The sequence below is a fragment of the Typopeltis vanoorti genome, chromosome 3, assembly GCF_054136105.1.
Source record: "Typopeltis vanoorti isolate ZY-2024b chromosome 3, IOZ_Tvanoo_1.0, whole genome shotgun sequence".
Lineage (NCBI taxonomy): Eukaryota > Metazoa > Arthropoda > Arachnida > Uropygi > Thelyphonidae > Typopeltis > Typopeltis vanoorti.
In genome coordinates, this window is record NC_143551.1 from 99,286,492 (window position 1) to 99,310,801 (window position 24,310).

The 24,310-nt window shown below is 36.8% G+C and overlaps 1 protein-coding gene across 11 annotated transcripts in view; it reads left to right on the plus strand.

Annotated features, from left to right (window-relative positions):
• LOC150108412 (IQ motif and SEC7 domain-containing protein 1-like) overlaps positions 1-24,310 on the plus strand; it is a 627,659-nt gene that overhangs the window by 473,764 nt on the left and 129,585 nt on the right. For all 11 annotated transcript variants that reach the window (XM_090390759.1, XM_090390766.1, XM_090390762.1 and 8 more), the window contains one exon: positions 10,584-10,799. In XM_090390759.1, coding sequence (XP_090246885.1) covers positions 10,584-10,799 — 216 coding nt within the window. The remainder of the gene's footprint in view (positions 1-10,583; positions 10,800-24,310) is intronic.

A 24,310-nucleotide genomic window follows, 5' to 3' on the forward strand; every position in this document is an offset into this window, starting at 1 on the left:
CTTCCCAGATTCTCCGTAGCTCAGTTGGTATACCGAGATGATAAAGGTTTCTCCTCTATGACGAGAAGAACCTTTATCAGGTTGTTCTCCAGGAAACTCGGGTTTCTCGTCCCTCAAAACGGACAAACCGGCCGGAGGAACACACGCAGTATGTAGACGAGACACTTCGGGAATAAGGAGTAACGAACCTATTTCATCAGATTTGGTTTCAAATACCTGCACGTTGAAGTGTGGATCTACGCGTAAGCGTAAATCGGGAAGGAAGGACGCTTTCCATAGCACCGAGATCAGACGTTTCACTTTTACTCATATTCTTCTCTTTTGAAAATTCTGTGTATTCCATTCCTAGAGTACGCTTTTTCTTGTGCTTTGTTCGGTTACAACGATGTCCTTTAGTTGCTTTTATAAAGACCCGAGTTCGAATCCCGTCTAGGACGTGAACCTTTATCAGAAGCCTAGGAGTTTTGACTTGGTCGTGGACCTTAAGGATCTGTTAAGCATCACGGATTATTATTTCTTGTTACCCGAAGTTGACCGAGAAAATTTTCACTCCCTTTCATGGCGATTCGCCTTTAAAGGGCACACACATATATTACAATAGTCGTTAACCGCCTATGAATCCCACAGACGTGATCAAAAAGTTTTCGGATTGTAATTTTTTCCCCTCTTTTTCTCTCTCTCTCTAAGATAACAGCATTCGTTTGGTGTTCATTCTGTTCTCTTGTTTTCACCCACTTTAAAGGAATTTAGCGTTCATATTGATTTTGAAAACATTTGCAGAAATCATGTTTCGAACTCCTCAAATATAGCATACGATTTATTTTCAGTCGTGATGTCATTAAATCGTCTGTCTAGTAAAACTCGAGTTTTGGAAAAAGTTGGTCCGAAGAATGGAAGATATAGGGAGTTGTTTTTTTTTTCCTTAACTTCTGCATCGACAAAAAGAATGATCGTCACCCGTAAGGGTCTGTATGCATCGCGAATACTGTCGCGTGATCCAGTTGAGATTCTCAACTAATCGACTAACTTAGGGATGTTGATACATTTATTTTCTTGAATTTTTTCATTTGTTTTGTTCGTTTCTTAAAGTCCCCATTCGTTTAACACCATCGAATATCGCTCCATTTTGAACATAAAAATTAATAAAATAAAATAAAATATTTGGGTTCTGTTCAATATTTCTTCTCCAAAAGTAAGGTTTAACATCCCGAAGAATTGTGTGGTGGTTTTTCCTAGTTCGAGAGACCTTAGTGTACACATTCTGATCCTCAAAATTTGTCCTTTTTTTTTTTGATGAAGCGGAAATCGCACATACTTTACAAGATATTACTTCTGAATAGCCCTAACTCTACAACTCTGAATTAAGCAGTAAATCATGTGGCAGATTCGTTAAAAACCAAGGAAGTTTTATATTAACTACGGTAAATTGCCATTACTAGTCACATCAGGAAATTTTATTGATTGATTGATTTTGCACCTCGTATGTATCAACCTGGACACTACGTTTCCTAAAACTGTAAATAAATGCACTAGACGTTTCCTGTTATCTTGTCTTCAGATGCACATGAAATATTTGTAAACAGCTAACTGAATGAACTGTCATCCGTTTGGTTGCCGAATGATATGCAACTTGTATTGCAAACAATTTTGATGTTGCATATTATTTCCTTCTTGCAATCAATTGTTGCGAGATTGTGATATGTTTCCATTCCGATGTTCGATGCAGTCAACCGGGATAATCACCATCAATTTCGTAAATTGATTTCCGACTACAAGCACATAGCAAAACAGTGCAAACGAAATGGTATGAACTTCGAAGAAATTTTTTAAAAAATATTTTTAGCTGCTCTCTTGGAACACATATTTTGATAGGTCCTAGCGCGAAGGTCACCTCCATATGTAACCTTATCAGACCGTAACTTTTGTTGCGGCTTTCTCTCTATTGTGTGTGTGTGGACGGTAATGAGCTCAATACCTGGTAGGTGTCCTTGGAAAAACAAAGTGATCGGTTGGCTAACCGCGACTACATGAAAACTCCTACACTATCTGTGTTACAATGGTGGGAACCAGACGGATAGAATTGCTGAATGCTTTCTGCTTCAGATAAAAGCGGCATGGAATCGAACCGCATACAGAAACGGCATTGCGATCTAAGGACATATCGTGCCGGGAGTGTTTGTGGAACGTAAAATTGTAATGAGTGTTCATTGTGAATGAAATATGCGTAATTTTTTTTTTCTGAAAGGCAAAGCAGACGGTCAAAGCCGTTGCCAGTTTAGAGAGAGAGAAATCTATTTTCATCAGTCTCTAATTTGTGGACACGGCCAGAAGTTAAATAATGCACAATAACTCTGCCTTGAAATATTAGTCTTGAATCACTACGTAGCATTTTTCACTCTGTTGCTTAGTCTGAAACTCGTCGGTTCGCATATCATTAAAACATCAGGGTGGGTTGTGAAATTCTCTAAAAACGAAGGCGAAAACTTAATATCGAGACAATTCGTTACAGAATATAAATCCAGGATTCATGAAAAGTTCTGCTAAAGACTGGAATTTTATTTCAGAAGTGCAATCGGCAGTGGCTGCCGGTGAAAAGTTTAAGTGGGGGGTACTGCATATACAAAAAAAAAAAAAAAAAAAAAAAAATTCTTAATCAGTAACGAATTTATTAATAAATACATTTACATATTAAAAAATTGCTTTATTAAAAACATTTCATCCTCACCACGAACAAACACCAATAATAAATGTTTCGTATCAATAGCAATGATAAGCGCAAACGAATATCGGCGTTAGATCGCAGTGCATTTGTTTCGTGTAACGATACTTGAAAAAATAATTCTTTTCATATTTTCAACAGTGACACTCGTCATAATTCAGCCTTGTATCTATAATAAATAAATAATTATATGTTATTTTAATAAAATAAAATAAGATTTACAAAAAATACTTCATCACGAACACGCACCAATAATAAACGCTTCATATCTCACAGAAATAACGCGCGCAAGCTTATGATACACTGCCCAAGCGGCAGTGTATCTGATGACGTAACGTGCAATGACAAGCGAAACGAATATCGGCTTTAGATCGCAGTGCATTTGTTTCGTAATCTAATGCGTTAATCGAACAATTCCAAATATTAACTATTCAGTCAATGTCAAAACATAAGCTGTAACCTTTAACATGTTGTATTGCATTTATATAATGTTGTAAACATTGTTATTATTTATAAACACAGACAAAATTTAATTTTTTCATTGTTTCCTTGGGGGTGATGCAGTGTCACAGTGCTTATGTACGAGCCGCCACTGATCACATGTGATTCTATGCAATCTGACTATACACCCAATTCTCCATTTACACGGTAGATTGGTTCCAGAAAAATCCGTGTAAAAAGAATGCAGTGCATATGAAAAATAGAAGAATGGTTCCAGATGTGAAAACCCGATACGAACAATAAGTTATTTTCAAACAAAACATATGAAAATCATTGAATAAAGCTCTATTTAATTTTAATGGAATATATTTTTTTATTTTAAATACTTATTTCAAGTATATACATGTGTATCTTTCTTAAAGAAAATAGTGTGTCACTAATGAAACAGAAATTCGAAAGATCCAAATACACTCGTGTATATGGTTATTAGTTAAATTTTATTCACCGTCACTTTCTGACAATAGCCGCATTATTTTGTGTGAGACTGGAATTAAATCACTTGAAACATTTTGGCCGATTTTTTTTTTTTTTATACCGCGAAGTCTGTAATTAATCGTTGAGATCCTGTTTTGACTAGATCTTTGTATAATTCTTCATATCGCACCATACATGACTTCAGTTCATGTTTAAACTGTTCAGCTCGTTCAGTATTTCGATCATGTAGCATTTAACTTCTGGAACAAAGCGTGTTATTTCGAAATCGTGTAAAAAGAATTAGCTGTATTTAATTTCACAGCCTGCTTCGGAAACTCAGTTGGTAAAAGCCGCAGCTCGTCTACTGCAAAGCTATAGATTCGAATCCCATATAAGTATGGATGTTTTTAAAAGCCTGTTCAATTACTTCGCTTCTCTGTCGTCTCTACGAAGCTTGTATTTATAGATTCAAATATGCGTTTCTCTGATAACTTCTTTTTAGCTTTTGTTGCGTTTCGAAATTTATTTTGTATTATTTTGAATGCCTGTTGTTATAAACGAATCAGTAACATGAATTTCCCTGTTTAAGAATTAGTCTGTTTCCAGAGTACTAACTGCTGTTCATCCGTTAATTGCCTATTGAACTTTTGACTGTGGAAAACCCAACTTATATACAGTACACTGCCAAGCAAATTTAGCCACTTACTTGCATGACGTAGACATCACATACTTGCCACGAACTTGTGTAGATAACCCTAACCGTGAAACTTATTTTGAGAATCAACCCCAGCGGCATCTTTTGATATGAAGTCCTTGAATATGTCTGCTTGCGTTTAAAATATTCGGAGACGTCCGTATAAGGATGAAAAATTTCAAACAAGATAATATAAGTTTTTCCCTTTTTATCATACATCAGCTAAATATACTTGGAAGATGATACTTTGTCAAGTGGAGTTCTGAAATCCGTTCCCTTCCATATCACCTTGTCAATTTTTAGAACTACGTAATCGTTATATACATTCATGTTCATAGAAACTGTAAAGTGGTTACAGTAAAGTGGCCTCTGATAGTAGGCAGCAATTCTTCTAAAATTTTCTGCTACACTTGTGCATTCACTGAACCTTTTGTGAAATGCAGGCTAGCTACCAACACTATGATACGACATTCAGCATCAGATCATCTGACTGGCTGAGAATTTGATTGTTGACACCAAACAGTCAGGGTTGAATTTTTTCTCCTGATCGTCTTCGAACTGTCTTGTCTGCCGTCGCCGCACTGCAAGTTAAACTTTTTCTTGTCAGGGGAAAAAAAAAAAAAACTCTTTCCCACTGAGCAGGGATCCATTTGGCATGCTCTTCACCAATTTAATGGTGAAGAGCATGCCAAATGAGATTGGCTCGTGAATGCACGAGCCAATCTCATTTTTTTGGTTAACAAGGGCATCTTTTTAGGACGCCTGGCTATCTCTATATCGAATGAGTCTTCTCCTGACAGTTACAAAGCTTACCACAACTCCTGTTTGTTCTTCCCGTCCCGTTTCAGTTCTCTGGACGACGAACGGCGATTTTTGAGGCGGAGTCGCTATAGAACTCGATCTTGGCATGGTGTAGACAGCGGCTGTCTTCCTTTCAGCAGATCCGGTTTCCTTCACTTTCGACAGCAGCCGCATCACAGTAGATTAGCTACAGGACACCCTTTTAGCTACTTACGAGAGGAATAGCCTTCTCTATTCAAAGCTTTTTACACTTTTTTTCTGCGAGGTGTTAACTGTATGTAACTAGCCATGGCGATCTCAGTACTGTCGTGCTGAGATCGCCATGGCTAGTTAACACCTCGCTAGTTACATGGCTAGTTAACTAGCTCTTGCTGTCTATTTATAGCATAAAAAAATTCTGACGCAATAGCTGCAACTATTACATAATACAAAACCATTGGGAATGATAGATCATGCAATACAACGAAATATCTAAAACAAATGAAAATGACCATTTAACTACTAAAAACTATATTTATGTAAGGTGATCCGGTTTCTATGAACATGAGTGTATATATAAAGATGTGACGACTGGTAAGATTGTTACTCACAGATTTAGATTTTGATGATGCTGAACAGCTACTGCGGACTTCCTCGGATATTAGCATAGTGATGGTGGATTATGTAGTGTATTGATAAGAGGTAGCGTGGATTATGTAGTGTTGACGATCAGTTGTGCGGTGTGGAATACCCTCCCTCAATGAGTTCTGGGAGGTGTGCCATATAATATAGAATTTGTTACGACATGGTTGGTTGGGATCGTATTTTCTTGAACAATTAGAAAAGTAGCATATATAGTTGTGATGTTCTCTCTTAAAAAGATCTTGTATTTTAAAATGCAGAATTGTAAAAACAGTTTGCAGCAATCTAGAAACTGCTATTTTTATTAGGAAAAATTGATATTATTTTAAATATTATTATTACGCGATACCTCCAGGGAGTCCGAAGACTCATCGAGGGAGGGCTCTCCGGCTGTGACTCCACCACTACAATGAACCGCAACTACCGCCCACCACTAGTATTTTCACAAACATCCATGCCCACGGCGGGATTCGAACCCGCAGCCTTTTGGCTGGAGAGCAGATACGCTAACCACTCGGCCAACCAGGACATAAATATATTAAACTGTTTAATGTATTTAATAAATCTGACTGTCTTTGTTAATTATTATTGCTATTTTAATTTTTGTTCTCTGTGTTACTTATGTTTTATTTACTGGATTTAGTCCAATGGAAAAAATAAAGTATTTTTCTCATAACTTTCGGGTTTTCATATAATGCTGACTTTTTTTTTTCGTATATTCCAAAAATTCGTAAAAACGAAAAATGCAACTCGTGGTTTATCTCTCTATGACAAAGGACATTCGCCTGTTACTGGAGTAAGCTTACAGGTGAATCCGAAGACAATTCATTTATTCTTACCATCACTGACAAGCTAAAAGTATAGCAAAGAATTCAAGGGAAGGGCACACGAGGCAAAATATTTTGATGTCATATAGATCTACTTGCTTCTTATTAAGTATTAATAAGAGCAATAAATGTTTTTCTGTCATGTAGACTTAGATATCTAAAAGTGAGTAGTTAACTTGATCACATCCACTTTAACGAAGTTTGGTTTTAGTAAAATCCTATGGAGCTTTTCTTTCAACAAGCAGTCAGAGAACTTGACAATAAATAATTACTAATTATCCTTTGCATCATCATCATATAGGGGTAGTTATTACAGTGTCATCATTGCACGAAGTAATCTTTTCTATAACATATTTGCATCTTCCGGGTTCTATAAATTATTATCTCAAGGTTACGCGTAGATAATAAACAGGGAAATCATGACACTAATATGATACTTTCCTCATGCGCTCTGTACGCTTTTTTTAAGTTGGTCATTTTTAATTGACTCCATATTTAGCTGACTTCTTAGTTGCCGTTATCAAAGACGGTTACTTCATTTGATAATACCCTTTATTTTGACTTACCTTCATCATTTACTGACCTAGCGTAGTAATGTTGTAGTTCCGAAGCTGGTCACCCTATTCGAACTTGGACAAAAATAAGCGATGTGTTTTTAGCTTATGGGCGCTACTACTTATAATTACTACTAAATAATAATAGTAATTATAAGATTGATTGTAATTATAAGATTAATTTTCGATGTCCACGACTTAGCTTTTGGGCGCACTGATATGCCCCTTTCCAAGAAATAACCAACTTCGTTTATCTCTTCACTGCTTAGCTTAGATTCAGTTTGCATCTGCCTAAAAGAGGTAGATTGCAGCGATTGACGAATCGAATTTGAAAACAGGAACTCGGACAGCATAAACTTCTTTTTATTCTGTGTGTGAGTCTGTCAACGTCAACTGATGACAAAAATGGCACTACACCTCTACACCACGTTCATGATGAGTGGTAATACTAACAGCTGTTGCATTTCTGACGAACACAGTTGATCCGCATTCAACCTGCCCTCATTAGTTTACGGGTATCGAGAGAACAGTGGTGCATAAGCAGTCCTTAATTGATCTTCCGTGACATACATTATTGAAAAAAAAAAAAAACATTTCTGTTTAATTCTAAGGATATCAAAGCAAGCTGAGAACTATAGTTCAGCGGAAGTAAGTATTAACCGAGTGTAAGGTGTTGTCGTTATCTTAGTGTCTTGTTATGTAAAATATGGAAGTATATATCGTCAACCATCGTGTCTAAACAAGTTTGTTTCATTCTGACTCATTCGTTGGGTTCAGATTATTGCTAACATTAGAGGGTGCATTAATTCAGTACGAACTACTTCGTAAGAAAAGCTCTGCACATCTAAATTAGGACTGCTCATTTCTTTCTTTTTAATCGCGCGTATACAGGCCTTGAGAACACACTCAATTTACAAACAAAAAATACTGGTGGTTGGTGGTGGGCAATAGATGGCGTTGTGTGCAGGTGATGATGATGGTAGTTCGCCCACCGTTTGTAGATCTCTCCTTGGCATTTTGCCAAGAATAGTCGATTCATGCTGAAGGGGAGAAAGAAATGAAGGATGTACGAATTGAATTGGTCGCCAACATGCGAAATCACGTGCTTTCTTGTCTGTCGCTGTACTAGTACTAGCTTGATTTTTGTTGTTCCTTTTTTGCATTATTTTTTTATTATTAATTTGTATGATGGATCCAGTACAGTCAACAAGTTCTATTGTTACACGTTTCAGTAGCTCTTGCAAAAGAATATTGAATAACGTGCTGACATTCTGCGAAAAAGAATCGTCAGAAGGCCGTCTTCTTGTTCCCCTTTCTCAAGTCATAAAACGTGCAAGTGCAATTGCGGGCGTATCGGGGTCGACTGTTAAAAGAATTCGTAGGGAATCAAAAGGTGAAGGTAAGCCAAAATTTAAATCTCCTAAAAAAAGCGCCAGAGTAAAGAAAACCATCGAAACCGTAGCTTTGAATGATTTTGATGTAGACGTTATAAGAGGAACTATTCACGAATTTTACGTGGTCGAGAAAAGAGTGCCAACTGTTCCGAAATTGATTCCTGTGCTTAAAGAAAAAAATTAATTTTCCTTGGAAAAGAGAAACTTTAAGAAAAATACTTCATGAAATCGGATTTTGTTTTTAAAAGTCCCAGAATAAAAGGAAACTTATCATGGAGCGAAGTGACATTGTTTTATCTTGAACGCAGTATTTGAGAGCAATAAGACGTTTTAGGGAGGAGAAAAGACCGATTGTGTATCTAGATGAAACTTGGATTGATAGTAATTTAACTTATGGAAAATGTTGGCAGTCTAAAGAAGAACGTGGAGTGCTACAAACCGGAAATGCCTCGCGGCGCATAATAATTTTGTCTGCGGGTGGAGAAATGGGTTTTTTTACCGAATTCAAGCTTACTATACAAAGCCAATTACCATAGGCAAATGAATTCTACGATCTTCGAAAAGTGGGCAGAAGAAAAACTGATTCCAAACCTTCCTAAAAATGCTGTTGTTATAATTGATAACGCTTCATATCACTCTATTCGATTAAACAAAGTTCCAAATTGGTCTAAAAAGAAGCAAGTTCTTATGGATTGGCTTTCTGCAAATAACATTTCTCATTCCCCAGATATGCGAAAAATTGAATTGCTTAATTTGATCAAAAGAAACTCACCCACAATTAAACTATTTAAATTCGACACGATGCTCAAAGAGCATGGATTTCTAGCTTTGAGGCTACCACCATATCATTGCGATATTACTGCTATTGAGTATGTTTGGGCAGAAGTGAAAAGTTTCATTCGCCATCGCAACGTAACTGGAGATATTGACATGTCAAAACTTTTTAAGCTTTCAGACCAGGCGATTGAAAGTACTACAGTTCAAAACTGTGGAAAATATCTTTCATGTCACCTCATTGGAAAATATGTATTGGGATAGAGACGGAATTATCAAAGAATTATGCGAACCGTTGGTGATCAGTTTAAGTGAAAGTGATGGCGATTCGGACACCGATTCAGATGACTATGAAGATTAAAAGGATTTGATAATGGTATTTTTTTCCAACCTTTTTTTGCATAGGTTTGTTAAGAGTCACAACAAGTCAAATAATTAATCGGTTTAGGACATTAAAGTGTCTCAGTTCTCTCAACTGTAAGTTTAGAATATCTAAGTTCATTTGAAAAAATTTCTGTTTTTCTGTATAATTTTTATTTTATAGAAAACTTTCTTAAAAATAAACTGAGTTAAATTTTTGTTTTATGCTATACTTTTTTTAATTTTGTTAATACTCTACGTACATTTTTACAACTGTTATACAAGCACAAGCAAAATAGTTACACTTTAAAAACTACAATGTTCGTAAAAGAAAAGCTAAATTTTCCGGCCTGTAATAATAAACAAACACATTCCAGAAGACAGATTAATTACCCTATTATTGGAATGGATTCTTCTTTTTCTGACATGCGCAGAAGTGTCGAGGGACTCTAATCGGTGGACGAACTTATAGTAGCGGTTCTGTGTAGTTGGCGGATTAAATTGGAGACAGGGGATTTGTACAGGTAACCCCCCCCCCCCGACGAGTCTTTGGACGTGTCACATTCATGGCGTGTAGTGATACTAACAGCTGTTGCATAACCGACGAACACAGTTGAAGTATTATTATTAATAATAAAATTGGGTACTAAATCAAAAAAAAAAAAAAATTCATGACTCATGTTTAACTGTGTCGAACACAATGGGTAAATGAGTCTAGTTCCGACCAATTAAAACACAATTTTCCGTTATCTTATTAAAGTTAATTCTTTGCAAGTTTTTTAATCAGAATAATGTAAATGCAATACACGTTCTACACACACTAAGTTCTGTAGTGAATCACTGTGTTATCAAGAAAGTTTACGCACACACAATGTTAAGTATTCATAATTCCTAAATATCTTTGTTTCTTTTCTCTTATCGTAGCTCTAACCAAAAGAGTTCCGAGCGTCCTCCATGTGGTCCCGGACCTCCCTTGAAACAGCCGAGGGCATACACCGGAGAAGCCACTTCCCCATCTGGCAGTACGCCCACCGGTCGTTCCCGTCAAAGGTCCATCAGTGGGAACGCAGCGTCCAAGAAAACACCGGTGCGTCGACTGGATGAAGAAGCCTTGAAACGATCCCGTCTTCACAGTAGTCAGTAAGTATCGCATGAAACCATTTTAGGTAACTTCGGTCTGCCTCCTTTCTCTTTCTTTAATGCCATTGTTAATTAGAGGTGTAACCGTGGAAACCGGAAATGCGGTAATGTCACACACAACTAAGACCTTAATAGCACCCCTTTGTTTAGTCAGGCCTTTTTAAATATATCTCTTATTTGTGTCGCTGCAAGCGGATGTGTACTGAAGATGAACATAACTCTTCCTTAGATCTTCAATGATATCAGTTTTTTTTTTATTTCTATAATTAACACATCGCCATATGTTTAAAAACAAATGGATTTAATATTTTGGCATTTCAACTTGTAAAAGCTTCCCTATAGACGCTTAATACATTCATTTGTTTATCAGTTAATAATAATAGTAACGGCTTTGAGGTAATTGTTCAGTTAGAAACGTATTCTTTATTCTCAAGAACTTTATATACAAACCAGAATTGTTTTAATGACGAAATATACCCTACTGCTGGGAAAGAGTGGGTGTAGGGACGTTCCTTTTTTCACAGGATAAATAAATACAACCTGAATGTGTTTTGGATAACATAGTGATATATTATCGAAACCACATATGTTATATATAATTATGTTATCAATAATTTATTCCTTGAAAAAAATTATAATTGTATTTTTATAAAATAATTCAATAAATTATTTTATGTTTTATCGTAACATATTCAGTATATGTTAACTTTTATATTTGAAGAAAAGAAAATTATTTTTTTGAAACTTTTTATTATAAACTTTATATGAAAAATGCCAGCATTTTGTAATTATAATTCTGCTGTCGCTGCCACGATATTGTTAGAGCGATTTTAGTCTTCTAATGGGGCGAAAAAATGTTATCGCTTCTAACCCCCTTCTTGAGTAGCGCCCAGCAGATTCAGATAATGTGTGTGTGCTTTCTTAAAAAATTAAAGTGTTCATAACTCCGTATGCCGCCACAGTGATATCCATTTCGGTATGGTGTTTGATTTATACTCTGCAGAAACAGACGTACAAAACAGCGCGCGCACAACACGCACACAGACAGATACAAACGACGTGTCCGGACAGTTCATCGCCGACAATTTATCGCGGAGGAAAATTCATCGAGGAGACTATTCATCGCGAGGAAAATTACTCGCACAAAAATTCATCGCGGATATATGTGAAAAAAAATTTCGCATATAAGAAATATTTTTGAAAATATTTTTTTAAAATTTAAGAAATATTTTATATATTATTTAATATTTCGATTATATTTAACTTTTTAAAAAATTTTATTCGGTATAAAGTTATTCATCGCTGATATGTGAAAAAAAAAATTTTTTTTTCCCGTATAAGAAATATTAAAATTTTTTTTTTTTAATTTAAATTAAGAATTATTATTTTTTTAAATTTAAATTAAGAATTATTTTTATTTTTTTTTAAATTTAAATTAAGAATTATTTTTATTTTTTTTTTAATTTAAATTAAGAATTATTTTTATTTTTTTTTTAATTTAAATTAAGAATTATTTTTATTTTTTTTTTAATTTAAATTAAGAATTATTTTTATTTTTTTTTTAATTTAAATTAAGAATTATTTTTTAAAAGATTTTAAGATATATTTAAAAAAAAAAAAAAAGTAAGAAGTAGCCGCCCTGGTTGGCCGAGTGGATAGCGTATCTGCTCTCCAGCCAAAATGCTGCGAGTTCGAATCAGCCGTGGACATGGATATTTTTGATCGTCTGTGTAAATACGAGTGATGACCGGCGGTAGATGGCGTTGGTGTAGTTGCAGTCAGGTGGTGATTGAATCTTGAAGACCGAGTTCTAGACCAGGTGCCTCCCTCGATGAGTACTTAGACTCCCTGGAGGTGTCAAATAATAATAATAATATTTCAATTATAGGAGGGTGGCAACGCTATCGGCACGATTTTTTTTTTCTAAGTTGGTACATCTGTCATAAGCATCCATGCAAGTCATTCTATCAAATAGTTTGTTTTATACAGCTGTCTGAAGCAAAAGTGTTGTACGTATTCCTTGAAATGGATAAAATTCAGTATCGTACGGTTATAAAATTCTTTGCAAAAGAAGGTTTAACGCCAAAAGAAATTCATTCGAAGTTCATAAAAGTTTATGGGCACTCTTCTCCTTCGTTTTCGACAATTAAGAAATGGGTTGCCGAGTTTAAACGTGGCCGTACCAGCCTTGAAGATGATTCACGTGAAGGACGTCCAAAAAGTGTAACACCAGAAATCATTGATCAAGTACACGATATGGTATTGGATGACCGGCGAGTCAAAGTGCGTGAAATTGCTGAGACTATAGGCATTTCAAAAGAACATGTAGGATATATTTTGCAGGAAGTATTGCAAATGAAAAAGTTTTGCGCAAGATGGGTGCTGCGCTTGCTCACAGCAGATCAAAAACGCACTCGCATGAAAATCTCTGAACGTTTGTGCTTCGATTTATTACTATGGATGAAACTTGGATTCACCATTACACACCAGAATCCAAACCGCAGTCAAAACAGTGGAGAGAAGTCGGTTGTTCAGCGCCAAAGAAGACAAAGTCGGTTCCATCAGCAGGAAAGGTCATGGCATCGGTGTTTTGGGATGCTAAACGCATTTTGTTTATTAATTATCTTGAAAAGGGTAAAACAGTAACCAGGGAATATTATTCGGATCTTTTAACCACACTAGACGAAAAAATTCGTGAGAAAAACCCGGTTTGTAGAAGAAAAATATCGTCTTTCATGAGGACAATTTGCCTGCTCACTATCTCATCCCAAAACTAAAAATCTTCCTCGCTGATCAGCGTTGTCCTTCGAAACAAGAGGTGATTGCAGCTGTAGAGGGATATTTTGCAGATCTTACTGAGAACCACTACAGGGATGGGATAATAGCGCTGGAGCATTGCTGGAATAAATGTATTAGTCTTAAGGGAGATTATGTTGAAAAATAAAATTTTTCAACATAATTTTTTAATTTAGAAATTATAAATTCGTTTTTTTTCATTGTTAGGCCGAGAACTTGTTAGCTGTTAACTTAAATGGTGAGATGGACGTCAATCCCTTGGATTTTTATCCCTTCATCGCTAGATTGTGATTATTGATAATGAGAAATTTTTGAGCGCATGGCTCGCCTGAATTAGGGCTGTGTAGAATCTTTTGAAGCGATGATCAGAGCTGCCTTCGGGCGTTTGTGTCTCCATCTGTCGTTTTCATCATAATTTGATGCATCACGAATGAGTTGGTTGGGATGGAGTGAGGCCTGGGCGAAGTACTTGGCAGCAGTCTGGTTGAGATACGAAGGTATGTCTGGCATGTTTCCTTCTTGGTGGAGGAGAACATTCCTTTGATGTTGCTGGGAGAGGTGTGGCTCCATGCCGGCGATCCGTACGTTAGTATGGGTCTGATGATTGTTTTGTATATTGTTAGTTTGTTTTCTGTACTGACTTTGTAGAGTTGAGCTATTGCCGAGTTGGCTTTGTTGCAGGCATGTGAGATGTGGGGGTTGAAGCTGAGTCGGTTATCCAGTTTGATTCCCAGGTATTTTACTTCTTTTTGCCATGGGATATCAGTGTTGAACATCGTGACTGCTCCGTGGTGGGTTGCTTTCCTTGTAAAGATGGCCGTACTCTTGTCGGCTTTGACATCTATCCTCCATTTCTGAAACCATTCTTCAAGATTTGTTGCTGTCTTGTAGTTGTTGTGTGGCTAAGTGTGTCCTGAGTGATCTGGTCAGTATTGCCATGTCGTCTGCATAGAAAGCCATAGTGGTTGATGCTGTGTTTAGTATGTCTGAAATGAAAATGTTGAAGAGTAGCAGCGATAGGAGGGAGCCTTGCGGGACGCCTGCTGTGATGCTTCTCATGGAGGATCTGAGGTTACGTAGCTTAACTTGAAATTTTCGGTCTTTCAGATAGTATTCTATGATTTTGGCGAAGTTTAGTGGGTATTTGCAGCTATTAGTTTGTGGATGAGGCCTTTGTGCCATACTTTGTCAAAGGCTTTCGCCACATCCAGGAAGATTGCACCTGTGTGTTGTATCCAGTAGTTATGAATTCTATAAGTCTGTGGACCTGTTGTGTTGTGCAGTGGCCTTTGCGAAATCCGAATTGTTCTTTTGGGATTAGGTCGATCTTGTCCGTTTCGTTTTGTAGGCGGTTCAGAATTATCTTTTCCGTGATTTTCCCAGATTTGATAGGAGGCTGATAGGTCTGTAGTTCTGGAGGAATTGAGGTGCTTTTCCGGGTTTGTGGATGAGGATTACATCTGCCCCTTTCCAGCGAGTGGGGAAGCAGTTGAGTCTTAGCATCGCGTTGATGATCGCCACTAGATGCATAACTGTTTTATGGGGGAGTGCTTTTATGGTTTGGTTTGAAATCTCGTCAGGACCTGGGGCCTTTCTGTTGTTGAGGCTCTTGATGATTTGGTGTACTTCTTTTGGTGTAGCATAGCTTGTGTTTTCTTGGCTGCTGGTTTGATGGAGTGCACAGCGGACATGCCTGTGTATTTTTTCAATGAAGTGCAAGTCCGCATGCGCATAGTTTGGGCTGAATTGCAGTTCCAGGGCGTCCGCGAAGGCTTGTGCTTTCTCGTCGTCTCGGTAGGCCATGCTCCTTTCTCCCTGGATTGGCTGAATGTTGGGGCGGTCGCTGCGAAGGGCTTTAGTCATTTTCCACAATGAGTTGTCTTTGGTGTTTAAGGAGCTTAGCTTCTTCTCCCACAGCTGGTTCTTGTGATCTTTGATCGCATATCGGACTAGGTTGTTGCCCTGTTTAGCTCTTGTCTATCCTGGGGGGATAGTGTTGTATGGTATCGGCGTCTGATCCTGTTTTTGCTGCAGATGAGCTTTAGAATCTCTTCTGAGAGCAGGTTGGCTTGAGGCTGAGAACTTTTCAGACCACCCTCGTATATATACAAGTATTATATCTGGATGGATGTCTAAGTGCGCAGAATAAGCATTCTTAAATCTGATGCCCTTTCTCCGTATACCTATTCCAGTTATATATTAATGTAAATATTAATATTTCATCAGCAAAACCTGAAGTATTTAACACTTTCATTGCCAAGCTGAAAATTGGAATTTCGTGTGGTGGCCAAATTTTTTTTACTTTTTTATTTAGTTAGGGCCTGTGTAGCTCAGTGGATGTGGCGTTTGCACACCACCGCGCTTGGCCGCACGAAGGAAGTCTTGGTTTCGAGTCTAGTCGGCGACTAGAGGAAATTTTTCTAAGCCTTTTTTCGACCGGTTCCCGAGTTAGTCGATCTCTGGCACGGGCAAGCAGGTTTTTCCTCCCGGAAACTCGGGTTTTTCGTCCTGTAAACTCAAGAAAATCGACCGTAGAACCCACATTATTTCAGACATTAAATATATTGTGTTAGGGACCACGAGATGGCGGCACATTTGAGCCGTCTCTCTTCACTGCGTACCGCATAATTAGTGATAGCCTTGGGCCATCTGTCTCTGATTGGGTACCAGTGGAGATTGAACTGTCCACTCAGTCTCCAAAAGTTAGATAGGGCTAAATGGCCTCGTCTACTCCCGTATATACGGGAATAAAAAGGCGTTAGCTGATTTTTTTTTATTTAGTTAGCGACGTCCACGCGATAATGCGTGATCATCGCTTGGTGAGAACTCGCATCGCGCGATATCGCGTGATTGGCAATGAACGTGTTAAGTAATAAAAAATTTACAACTTTTTAAGACGAAACAGAAATTATGTATTGGTCACCGATCAATAATATATTGCTTTCATTGTATAAGAATAAAAATATTATGAAAATCTAATTAAAATCTAAACAAATAATACGTAGAAAATTTTTCTAAGCCTTTTTTCGACCGTTCCCGAGTTAGTCGATCTCTGGCACGGGCAAGCAGGTTTTTCGTCCTGTAAACTCAAGAAAATCGACCGTAGAACCCACATTATTTCAGACATTAAATATATTGTGTTAGGGACCACGAGATGGCGGCACATTTGAGTCGTCTCTCTTCACTGCGTACCGCTTAATTAGTGATAGCCTTGGGCCATCTATCTATCTTTGATTGGTACCAGTGGAGATTGAACTGCCCACTCAGTCTCCAAAAGTTAGATAGGGCTAAATGGCCTCGCCTACTCCCCGTATATGGGAATAAAAAGGCGTTAGCTGATTTTTTTTTTTTTTTTTATATAATAAAATTATATTTTGTGAAATTTATCTTGCACTGCGTTTACTTTTAATATATTGGTATCACTGCAATATCATTTCAATTTTCTAGCGAATAATGCTTTGAACGAATTTTTTCCGCGATGAATTTTCCCAGCGTAAAATATTTCACTCGACGAATTCCCCCCCCCTCCCCCCAATGAATTTTCTCAGCATAAAATTTTCCACTCGATGAATTTTCCCCAGCGATGTGAACCTACAACGATGTTATCAAAGATAACACGGATTAATGTTTGTAGTTTATTATAAAATAAGGCATATCGTAATAATGATAAACGTATCATTGCCTAAATGCATAATGGGAAAAAAAAAAAAACTGACGAAATTAAAAATTTTAGTATTTTTTGCTTTTCCTTGTTAATAAGGTTCCTAGCCACAGCTTTGCTTATATAATAGGAATTGCTTAATTTATTAACCAACACTTGACTTTTATTTTTGCTTCTAGTTTTCATACTTTTTAGAGTGCAAAGTTCGATTATCAGTTATTTCTGCATATAGATGATGAGTATAAATTACTGGGAGTATTAAAGAATAGAAAATTTGCCAACAAATGAAATGTTTGATAAAGTTATTTCATTTATGTAGAAAAAAAAGTAAAATTATATCAAAGAAAATGGTACCAAAGTGTTAGGTTTATTTCTGTGTGTTGCATTGCATAAATGAAATCACGAGGTGTACGGCGTACACCTCGTGATTCATTTCGTAATCGGCAGTTCCTAATTCGGCAGACGGAGATTTGATAACAAAACTGCCAGAATAAAATCAAAAGAAAAATTATTTTATTTTTTTAGCGTCCGATTTGAGGAGTCAGATTTTGTGTACATGTTCTCTAGTTGTTTGCTGATGTTAAAACTATAAACCATCTGACATAGTGGTATCACAACCCCACGATAAGATGCCCGTCGAAAAGTTACACCTATCTTCTGCACATACCAGTTCACGTCTAATCCGGTGTACTTTTCAATTAGATGATTATATAAAGCCCCATCGACAATACCGCCTCCCTACCTTTAAGGCATGTATTGTGCCGTTATTTATTTCTTTTATGTTTTTCCAATATTAAAAATATTTACATGGCAAATGTGCTACTTATTAGAAATAGAAGTGACTACGAATGTGCGGAAATTTGTTTGAATTAAGCTAAAGCAATTATAGTTATAAGGTGAAAGTATTGTATCTTATTGCGTTACCCCCCCCCCAGCTGGTTTCTTTGTTACTCGCTAAAAACTCGAGTTTCCTGGCGGAAAAATCCTGCCATGAGACTAATGTCAACTTGAATAGAAAACACCTTATAAAGATTCTTTCCATTCTAAATGTGATTTGAACCAAAGCAGATATGGCTAAAAAAAAAAGCAATTACAGTATGGAGACATGCACTCATTTGTGGAGAGCATTATTTGACTGACTGAGCAATTAATAAAATCAGTGTCAATTGACATTATCCAATATCTGCCAGTCAGTAGGTGATGTTCTTCTGTTGGAAGAACATTGGTTTAAACTTTGGCTAAGATAGCAGGAACCTTTAGAAGAATTTTTTTTCTAAATGAAGGAGAATTAGGTGGTTTCATACAAAAGAGATAGGGTTTTTCATCTCACAAAGGAGGCAAACCAGTCAGATGAATGCACACTTGAGAATAACACACTCAGAGCTTTGGTTGCATTTGCAAAAACAGCAGCAGCTGTATCTAAAGATTGACACTTGATTTTATTCAATCACCTAAATATTAACTCAGTTTATACATTTCCTGAATTTCTCAATATTGAATCCCTCGATGTTGTAAAGTATACACAAGATGGATACCCTCCTGGAAATGTTACATTGGGTGAAATCTACATTAGCCTTCAGTAGCATAGCATGCATTTCAAGATGGAAACATATTGGTCCAAACCCAATGTTTCAATAAATAATTATGTTGAATATATTAAAAAATGTGGATTGAAAGAATAAAGATCAACAAAATATTTACTCAGGAATAAATAAACTGGCAGTTAAGCATGGCAAATGGCGAAAATTTTTCAGAATTCTTACCTGGCATAGAAACAACAAAAAAAAACAAACAACCAGTCATTAAACAGTAGTAACAGGTAAAACTGTTACCCCCACCCCTATCCCATTTAGCTGGGAACATAATTCTCAATCTTCTTTAATTTGTTTTCTTTTTCTAGATATTAAAATGCAATAAAATAAAAGGCCTAAGTATAAAAATCTACCCCTTTTAAACCAGTCCTCAAAGCTTCAAATTAATTGTTTCTTCTTCTATTTCTTTAACCATCCATCCCTCAGGATGGGTTAAAGAGGTACACAATACTGACCATGAATTAGAAACTTTTATGTAGATATACCTAAATGTCACTTACACTGAGTATATGAAAATACTTGGTCACACGTGCATTGTCTTCTAGGCAACTATTTAAGAATGCTGCTGGTCAGTAATTGTCAATGGTGTTGATAACATAGAATCAAATAAATTTAGTTTAATCCTTTATCCAAGTGTGAGCAAACAAACTTTGCGCCTGAAAGTATCTTCAGGACTGGGGGTCAGGTAGTGCAACTCATAGCAAAGGTGGACCAAGTTAACATCACTCCTATCTCAGTATCTCCCATAATGCAAAACACATCTCCTTGCAGATATGTATAATGTTATGCATTAAGGGAAGGGCCACTACCCAGACTAATTTCGACCTTTATTGAGGTCTCTTCAGTGGGAGCCAGGCCCTGACGTGGAGATACCAGCCAGAAGCAATAGCGAGGTTATCTTTACCTATAGGAGTTGCCAAAAGGTGTGCCACCTTTTTATTAAATTACTCTGGATTTAGAGAAAGATGTTGAAAGTTTATTTTTCACTTGGTTAGATTATAATAAATTTAGTTTAATCCTTTATCCAAGTGTGAGCAAACAAAGTTTGCACCTGAAAATATCTTCAGGACTGGGGTCAGGTAGTACAACACTGGGAAACTCGTAGCAAAGGTGGACCAAGCTAACATCACTCCTATCTCAGTATCTCACCTGGTATCTCCATATCCACCAACACTCCCAAATCCCTGGCCTCGTCAATCTCCTGGATTACAGTTCCACCAATGTGATATACTGCTGCTAATCTTTTCACCCCAAAATGCATAACCTTGCACTTCGCCACATTAAATTGACATCCATTTTCCTTAGCCCAGTCCTCCAAACTATCCAAATCATCTTGCAAAATTTTGACATCCTGTGCACTCACAATTGCTCTACCCAACTTTGCATAATCAGCAAACAAGTGAACACTTCCTCTCAGATCCTTTCCTATGTCGTTAATGAACAAATTGAAAAGTAGTGGTCCAAGAACAGAACCCTGCGGCACACCACTAGTCACAAGCTGTCTTTTGGACTCAACTCCTGAATAAACCACTCTCTGGTATCGCTCCATCAACCACCCTCCTATCCATCTCACCAACCCTATATCCATCCCCATCTGCTCCAGTTTACTGATTAGAGTTCCATGTGGTATCCTGTCAAAGGCCTTGACAAGGTCCAGTAGAATCACTGTAAACCCATTACCCTTATCCTGTTCAGCCGTCACTGTGTTATAAAATGTGAGCAAGTTACTGAGGCATGATCTACCCTTCACAAAACCATGTTGTCCCCCATACAGTATCCTGTATTCTTCTCTTGACTAATTTCTCCAAGACCTTGACAATGATTCCTGATATGCTAATCAGTCGGTAATTTACAACAGTAGTCTTGGAACCTCCTTTATGCAGTGGAACTATTTTTCCCTCTTTCCACCCCCTTGGGACTAACCCAGACCTCAGACTCAAATTAAACAAAATGGTCAAGGGTACTGACAATTCTTTAGTCAGCTTCACGAGCTAGTATATCATCCAATACCACAGATATATTGACATTGAGGTTTTGCAATAGACTAGTCACCTCCACTTCATTCATCACAATTCCTGTATAATCTATTGGTTCATTCATTCATTTCTGCAATGTCACCACCTGGATGATATATTCTCGCAAAGTGGAGTGATGTTAGCTTGGTCCACCTTTGCTACGAGTTGCCCGGTGTTGTACTACCAGACCCCAGTCCTGAAGATACTTTCAGGTGCAACCTTTGTTTGCTCACACTTGGATAAAGGATTAAACTAAATTTATTATAGTCTAACCAAGTGAAAAATAAACTTTCAACAAAGAATCCTTCATCATTCGATAAAGGGCTTATTGTGGGTGCCATCTGGCTGGAGTGACGATTTTGAAAACATAAATTAAAGATACCAAGAAATTATATACCTGGTTGGAGCAACTCGTATAAAGAAGCTGATGACTTCACATCACTTGCCTTAGTATCCCATAATGCAAAGCACATCAAGTATATAATTTTTTGATATTATCTTTAATTTATAGTATAACCAAGTGGAAAAATTTCCAACAACTTTCTCCAATCTAGAATATTTTAATATTAAGGTGTGACACCTTTTGGCTACTCATATAGAAAATAGGACTTCTGCATTACTTCAACTTTAGTATCACCTCTGGGTCTGGCTCCCACTGATGAGATCTCAATAAAGGTTGAAACCGGTCTGGGTAGTGACCCTTTCCATAATGCATATTTAGATGTGCTTTGCATTATAGGATACTAAGGCAAGTGATGTGAAGTCATTAGCTTCTTTATACGAGTTGCCACAGTCCTGAAAATAGTTCAGGTGCAAACTTGTTTGCTTACACTTGGACAAAGGATTAAACCAAGTATATAATTTCTTTATATCTTTAATTTATAGTATAATCAAGTGGAAAAACTTCCAACGATTTTGAAAACAGCAGAGTTGACTAGTTTTTCAAAAGGTGAGATATACCAAGTGTTTAACGAGTGAGAAAATAGCCCACATTGCTCGTCTAAGAGGCATAACTGTAGTCCTAAGATAGTCTGTCAGGAACGAGATCGTGTCATCTGAGAGGGCTTGTACAAACAGAACTTCCTGTGCGCTGCAATTGAAGCATTTAATGAAAGCTGTTCCCACCCCATATCTCGCAGAACTATGTACAGGGAATTGAAGAGGATTGGTATTGGAAAACATTTCTAATTGAGTGGCCAGTATGTATAGATAGTTCTTAAATAGCACCCAAGAAGTATTGATCTCTTTCTACCCAACTCCTCATTCCATGCTACAGCTGCAAGCTGTCTCCTGAGGTTCTCATAATCACCAACCTTGTAGTTCCACATATACCCATTCTTCACAGAAGTCCTCACTTGACTGGCAACCACCAGGTAATCACTTAAAGGTCAATTTCACCAACTGGAGGGAGATTTGATATCCCCGTTTATAATGATATTCTCTGATGAGATGTTAAAATCTAAGACCCTCAATCCTTGCATGCTCTCTGTTATGTACTGTCTGAGGTAATTATCCTTTAAAAACTGGAAAAATTAATTTTCTTTATTTCCAGTTGCTATCTTGTCATCCCAACCTATATTGCCATAATTAGAATTACAGAAGTTAGTTCAGTTAAGGAATTCTGCAGACTTGTACTAGATTTAATTATGAGTTTAACATCATTGACATCTCCAATTTAGATATCAGGTTTAACGATGGTTTCCTTCATAATGACACCTCATTATGATGCACCTCACTGATTTGATATCAACCCTTCTTTCTATACCTCCTTCAGTTGTAATTGTTAACTTACCACTAAAATATAGATGGTATAAACAATATTAAGAGAAAAAGGTATAATTAATTTATTAAGATTTCACTGGTTTTCAAACCAGTGAAATCAGAGCACAAATTACAACTGTGGAAAGAACACTCAATTAGATAGTTGTAGAAACAATTCAAATTGTAGCTGAAAAAGAACTGATGTCCTAACAAAGCTCCCTCTAGGAACCAGATAATTATAAAGTTAATTTGGAGAAGTCAGGCTATATTTAGTCTCAAGATGAGTGTCTCCCAAATCTTTTTTCAAATTAATGCAGGCATACCTTTTTGAGATTGGTAGGAGTGCTTCATAGCCAATGTTGTTTCTAAAAATGATCTCTCAGCATATAACATCTTCTGTGTAGCACAGATATCTTCTTCCATTTAGTCCCATTCCCATGATTTCTCAACTTTTGTTTTAAAGGGAAAATCAATCATGACAACTCCTATTTGGTTTGAATCCAGCTTGCTCTTTGTCAACTTCCACAATTTTTCTTGGCCTCTTAAGTATGCTTGCATAAATTTTACCTGGAAGAATCAGTAGGAATGTTTCTCTTTAAATCTTGTATTTAGTTTATTTCCCTTTACTTTGCATCTGCATTTTGCAGATATAATTAAAGGTGACATTCAACTTTAAGAGAAGCATAATAAGTATGTTTTAGAAACTAACTGCCTGCCATTCTTTTATGTATTTCAGAATGTGCTTTGCAATGTTATTTATTTATTTATTCTTAGTTACCTGAATCAGTAACACTTATGTACTGGATGGCCATATTCTAATTTTCATAAGTGAAGACCTCGTTTTCTGTATATACCCTCTTGGGGGGGGGGTTAAGGAATCTTATATCAGTCTAATACTTTGTGACTATTTTATTAATATTTTGTGACTAGTTTCTGATTAACAGCAGTTCTGTTTATACATTTCTGTCTTAAAAGTACTCCTGATGGCAGCAACTCAGTAATATAGCTTGACCTTGGTCTTTTTTTTTTTTTTTTTCCTGTCAGTTTTGCCAAACTTTTTTTTTGGCAAAATGCTGATCTTTCACCTCCCATTTTGTTTAAGTATCATATAACCATCTTGTCTCCACTACATATTCTTGAATATTAACAATGTCAGGTTCTTTTCTGATGTTGTCATTTTTTTTAATATGGTTCTGCCATTGATGACTTCCATTCATTTCTCTAATTTTCCTCAAACTTATCTGTAGCCTGCCATCTTTGATCTACTTTTTTATATCTAACCAAACTCTTTCATCCATATCTTATAATTGGCTCAAACACTGTCTTGTATACTGTCAGCTTGGTCTATTGGATCAGATTATGAGAAGACCTTAGCCAAGGAGATCAAGGGTAATCCCAAAGAGTTCTTCCGCTATGGGGCAAGTAAAAGGAAGAATGACTTCGGAAGGATAACCTTAGTGAGTGCTGATGGTATCGAGGTGACCAATTCAGATGTAATAGTAGAGTTACTGAGTGATCACTTTTCAAAAGTCTATCACCCAAGTGAGAATATCTCTGTACCAATAACTAATGTGAGAATTGAAGTTAAGAAATCAGAAGTACTTAGTATAAATGCGAACACTGCTGTAGGTTTAGATGGAATATCAGCTCGGGTGTTGTGTGAATGTGCAAAGGAATTGTCAACGC